General features: G+C 40.8%; 1 protein-coding gene across 4 annotated transcripts in view; it reads right to left on the bottom strand.

The window, feature by feature from the left end:
* Positions 1 to 203: 203 nt before the first annotated feature.
* Positions 204 to 6,000, bottom strand: part of shisa9b (shisa family member 9b) — a 37,506-nt gene continuing 31,709 nt past the window's right edge. For 2 of the 4 annotated variants that reach the window (XM_066673504.1, XM_066673506.1), the window contains one exon: positions 204 to 3,713. In XM_066673504.1, the coding sequence (XP_066529601.1) occupies positions 3,310 to 3,713 (404 nt within the window). In that variant the 3' untranslated portion in view covers positions 204 to 3,309. Of the gene's footprint in view, positions 3,714 to 3,801; positions 3,971 to 6,000 lie in introns of all 4 variants that reach the window. The other 2 variants (XM_066673507.1, XM_066673505.1) reach the window with 2 other exon arrangements.

Genomic DNA, 6,000 nt, shown 5'->3' with positions numbered 1-6,000 from the left:
TCACCCAGAGCGGGAATCGAACCCACAACCTCCAGGTCCCTGGAGCTGTGTGACTGCGACACTACCTGCTGCGCCACCGTGCCACCCATGAATAATAAATAATAATAATAATAATAATAATAATAATATAATATAATAATAATAATAATAAATAATAAATCATCAATAAATGTAATGTATTTACAACCTAATTTATAGCCATTAATATACAGATTGTAAACCATTTATAAACCTTTAAAAGTGTAGACTTATTCTAAAATGGTACAAAGTTCTTTTATGTTTGGCATACAATATTTTTAAAGTATGAAATTTGCTCTGTCTACTTCCCGTCTTTTCATGTATTGATCACATTAGATCCCATACAAATGTTCTAAGACCAAGTGTAAAGCCTGTTTAGAAGAGAAGAAGCTGTCATTAAAGCAAAAAGGAACAAAGCCTCTGTTAGCGTCAGAGGAAGTGTCGAATGAGCAGGTGTCCACAGACTTTTGACTATATAGTATATGACAGCCATTTGCTGTGCCAGTCCATCTCCAGAACATGCTTTAACAGCACTTGATTCACCAAGAAAATGGGTCACAGTTCTAGTTTTTTTTTAGTTTTCTCTATAAATATCAGCCCTTGTGCACAATGCCATAATGCAGAGTTGATTGCATTGATAATGTTCTAATCCACTTCTGCAAAAACATGTTTTTCTCTATTAAAAATTAATTAGGGATTATGATATATAAATGTTTCCATAACGATCATGGTTTAAACTATTCAACCTGCTCTGGCTCTTCTTGGTTGTCACTGTGTTTTGACGAACAGACAATGGAGTCAGAGCTACAGAATATTAATGAGCGCTAAATGAAGCACACAAATGAAACAACAAACAGTTTAGCTGGAACGGAGTTAAAGGGGTTCTTTTTAGCAGAATGGTCTTAACGTGATGATTTATATTTTGCTTCGTACTGAGAATATCAACTGAATCAGCCTTGTCCTTATGGGAATTAGATTCTATTAATCCAGGATGTAGGTGATTTTCAAAGAGGGAAAAAAGCAAGAGAAGCAGTGTTAGTAGTTCATTCAGTGAAACGCTTCTGTACATGACATACTCCAAGGTGCGCCATGAGTCATTAGGTCACCAGCAGTGGGACATCTTAATAAACGTTAAGTGGACTGAGTGGATGTCAAAGCAACAGCCATTATTTTAGTTTTAAGTGCTACTTTGTGGCGCAAGGCGGTGTGGTTGTGACGCACGGAGCTGGGACTTGAGTGGCATGATGAAGACATGCAGTTAAAGTGCCGGCAAGCCTTGCATCATTTGGCAGGGGGCTCAGCGCAACACATGGCAAATCGCATCAACGCTGCTTTATATAGCAGTGGAAAGAACATTTTAGTGTGGAGTTCATCATCGTATGGTGTCTGCTCTGTAACATCCTGGGGAAAAACACAACGGCTCTATTGCCCTTCCATATTGTTCCTCCATGTTACTGGAGATGTTAGTCTTACTGTCTGAAGAGACACAAGTGTGTGCACACTGATGACTAGTCTTTATGAAATGTTAGATGATATAACACACTCAACAATGTTCCACTTCTAACAAACAAATACCTAGTAGATCAGCTAAACCATCACATTAGGACAGAGTACTTGAAATTTTCATCTTGGAGAGACAAGTTCCCCAAGAAAATGCAATCACCTTCTGTGGCTGAACTTTGGAAGTGTGGGAAATATCTCTGTAGATTGTTTTTTGGGAAATGGAAGGCAGTGTCTGCTGAAACTAATGGATGCTTGAGGTTTTGGTGTAATTTGGGGGTCATTTTAAGTATTCGATATTTTCATTTCTTTCAGTACCAAAAATATTGATGTGACCTTAAATAACACGATGTCATTCAGAGAGAGATGAGCAGTAACAGGTTTCTACAGTGTTCCAACCATGAAAAAAAAACATAGAAAACATAGACTGCATTCAGCACTCCTTCACAAATAAAAGGCTCATATTATTGAACAGACATCATGCTGCTGGGAGAGTTACCTGAATAAACAGGAATCGTACATGGATTTAGGGCAGTGACCATGTGCAAATATTTTCAGTGACAAATTCCAGTACACAAATATTCCAATACTTATATAATGTTGCTGTATTTTTAGTTTAAGACATAACGGAGCTCTATAATAGGAGACTATTTGAAATAACACCAAATGGCAAAAAGAAATGAAGAGTTAATTTTTCGTCTGGGCTTATCAAATCTGGTGTTTGCTACAATCTTTAATCTGACTGTAATGCCATTATCACTGTACTCTCAAAACAGCTAATGCTAGGGGGGAAAAAAAATCAGAAAAGCATACAGCGTGTGTCATTTATTTTCTCTGAGTCCTACAATCTATTATCCTTGTGCTTGCTGATACAAAAATAGACAACAAACACATTAGAAGCTCATGAGTTCGGAGCGCAAAAAAATAAGTGTTTTAGAGCACTAGGCATTGACGTTTTCTACTGAAATGTGACAGCGGTAAACAACAGGTGAGCATATATTTTATTCATCTTTGTTCTTCAGGAAACACTATGTGCTTCTTACAACGAAAAAAAAAAAAAAAAAGCACAAAACTCTTAGATGCCAGGTTTCATGGAAAGGCACAGGCCCAGAGTTTGTCAGATTAGAATGTGCTGTAACGCTACAGAGAGGGTTTGGTGCACGTTGTCTGGAGACTGCCGATATTGGAATGAACTTTGCTAAACAAAAGCCACCCTTGGAAATGTCCAGGATCATTCGTTTGGTGATCTTTGGACCTGTTTTCACATTTCAGTATGGGGTATTTTGCCACGAGGCCCAGATATGCGTAGCCCAAAGATGTGCTGCACCATTAGTACCATCTCGCTGCTGCTGCTGAGTCTAATTGCATTGAATATCTGGCTTTTGAGTGTCTTTAATTAGAACTCTCACTCTGTCACTCGACAGCTTCAGCTATGCTCATTTTGTGCCCTAAGCTCATTACTATAGGTCATATTGAGAAGTTGCATTATAATGCAGAGATTACAGTAATGGACACAGAGTACCAGTTTAACAATGTAATGGTTGTCCCCCTGAGCGAGACAGGAGTCCAGTGCCATCCTCTTCCACATATAATCGTTTCTGAATGGAAGGAATGAAAAGCACATAGACCCACTGCACGCACAGGGCCATGAAGATGGCTGGGTGCACCTCTGCCAAAGCAGGGCTTTGACACGCCTTGTCCTTTTTTTGGTCCTCTTTGCGCTCCAATCCCTCTGCCTCTCTAAATCCTTTGCTCTGGCTAGTGGTCAGCTGGCTCCGTCAAGGCCCATCCTCACACGGTCACTTCCGTCTTGCTGTTGGTGACATAGTATGGATGTGGGGGCAGGTAATGCTGGCTGTGGGCGGCGGCTATTTCGTTGACCTGCTCCACCAGAGCACTGTGCCTCTTGGGGCCATATGTGTGGCGGCGGCCCAGTGTCTCTGTGGGAGTGGCCTCCCAGCCCTTCAGCATGCCCGTGGTGGCGATGGTGTTGGAGCTATATGGCAGTTGGTGTGAGCTGTGCACCTTGGTGCTCTTGGCTCTGTGTCCATTCTGCTTTTGGCATGGCATCTCAGGGCTGTACGGGTTGGTTGGCTCTGGCTCCAGGCGCAATGGCTGCAAAGGAAGCGTGCCTTTGGCCGTTAGCTCCACCATGTGCCTCCGGTTTGCGTAGAAGTTCTCATTTGCTTTCTCTGCTGGAAACGTAAGCAGAAAGATCAGTGTTAAATAATGATATAGTAATAATGCATACATGTCTGTACAGGGTGCCTCAAGGTTGCTTACAAAACAAGTCTGAATGCTACTTGTCTCTCCTCCCAAAAAACAGTGACACTGTACGGTGGTTTGGTGTGGCATATGTTTGGGGAAGCATATCGGAGCAGATTGGGTTTGATTCCCTGTCCAGTAAGGACCACATCACTCCAAAACCAATCCTTGGGCAAGACTCCTAATCCTACTCCAATCAATTTGGAAAAAAGAAAGACAGAAGAAATACCAACAAGTACTAAAACAACGACAATGGACCTGACCCTCTAGAATATGGAGAAAATGGATACAGTAAGATAGGAAAGATATGCAGCTTCCTCCCAGAAAGATCTTCCTTGGAGCCAACAATACACACAAATCCCAGTCCCCCACAGACATGCATTATTATTAAGACCTTTAAAAGGATTTAATTTACATAGCTAAAAGAAGTAGTAGAAAAGAAAAAGTTGTTGATACGGCAAGTGGTTTATGTTAAGTCTTAATAGTCCCTACATCAAGGTACTTAAATGGTCTGAAGGTGTGAAATGTCTTCTGAATAATGTATTTTGCCCTAGATTTGTCTTTTCTATTTTCCATTATTAATGTGCATTCACTAAATAATTAATACTTGGAGTGATATCGTCATTTAAAAACATGCAGCCTTCTGGCATTTGGTAAGATCAGTCAAAAAATGGCTTACAGTTTTAGGTCTCTCCTGAAATTGTCAAATCTGCATGAACGTGTTTGTCTAAATCTGCGTGGTCTGTGTGGTTTTGTCAGGCATTTTGTGCTTCCTTGATCATATGTCTTTAGGGTTTAAATCTTGTTTTCTTAGCCATGTCCCTAGCTGTTCAGGGTGAAATGTAATTTTCGTTGCATTCACACACCGGTGCCTACAGAATGTCACCTTGAAACTGTGTAAAGCCTTAATTGGGACTGCCTCCACATGCTTGACGTCTTCATTGGTTCTCTATGATATTTTAAAGTTCTTAATTATATATCCTTCAGGTGACCTTTTTAGTGGCCTGGACAGCCTTTTGGGTATCTACTATCATGAATCTAGCACCTTACTATGGGGAGAGCAGATCAGAATTCAAACCAAGCAGCAGAGATCCTGGGCTCATTTTCTCGAACACAGCTCTTTCATACACATCAATACCCCCAAGATTAACATACATCAGAGAGGGTGACCACCCAGTGTCTGGCAGCAGCAGTGTTCAGCTCTGTTTCACTAACTTGTCCCCTGAGCTTTCTCCTCTTTGAAAAGCTTCCCCCTTTGTTTCCCTAACAATCCGGCCGCTCAGGCAGTGCTTCGGTGGATTACCAGTGCGAAACTTTCAGCTACGGATGAATGTCATGCTGAGAAGTCCAACAAAATGTTTTTTTTTCCTGCTTGCTTCCATCATCCTGCTAAGACAGCTGTCAGACAACTGAAGCTTTCTGATAGGCTGGACTTTGATACAGATTAATTGATTTTGGCTAAGCTCATGCAAAGTAGTCCATGTCTCAGTCCATATGAAATGCTGTGAGAAAAGTCACAGTAGAAAAGTTTATTCCTACTGAAGCAGTGAGTTTGTCTGACACTGGTCCCTTTTTGTTTAATGTTTCTAATTAAATGAATGTGAAAAACATGAAACAAAAACTATGAAAATGCTTTTCTGTGTATCTTCTTACAAGTTTCTACACTAAGCGTGCAGAGAAAATCAGACATAGTTTTGTATCATACACTCCAGCAAATGCAGAGGATTCAGTATGGCAGTCAGAGCAAAATACATTTCTGTCCTTTCTGTCTAAAATAAGCAAGCAACCACTATAATTGAGAGATGTCAATGGCAATTCAGATAGAAAGCACCATACTGGCAGTGCTGGCAGGGTCTCTCAGCATATATTTGCTACTTAGCTTGGCAGCAGGAGTCATATAATGTACTTATCAGAAGAGTAATGCAGCAGACAAAAAACATTCAGACTGAAGTAATAATTTTATCCTCTGAAGGCCACTGGCCTGCCAATGTCTGGACTAGAATTATACGAACTCACAGACTGCAGTTTGATTCCCCACCTAACAAGAACGAATGGCTATGTTGTGTCCTTATTATATTGGTGTTAGACATGAAAGCCAAAAACAATCTCAGTCCAAAGGTAGAAACACCCATGCATCTTGAGGCTAAAGGCCAATTTATGCTTCTGCGTTGACTGGACCCCGAGCCTACACTGTAGGCTACTTAAGAGCCCTGCTCC

Source organism: Hoplias malabaricus, chromosome 6 (assembly GCF_029633855.1).
Source record: "Hoplias malabaricus isolate fHopMal1 chromosome 6, fHopMal1.hap1, whole genome shotgun sequence".
NCBI classification, from domain to species: Eukaryota; Metazoa; Chordata; class Actinopteri; order Characiformes; family Erythrinidae; genus Hoplias; species Hoplias malabaricus.
This window is presented reverse-complemented; position numbering and strand designations above follow the sequence as displayed.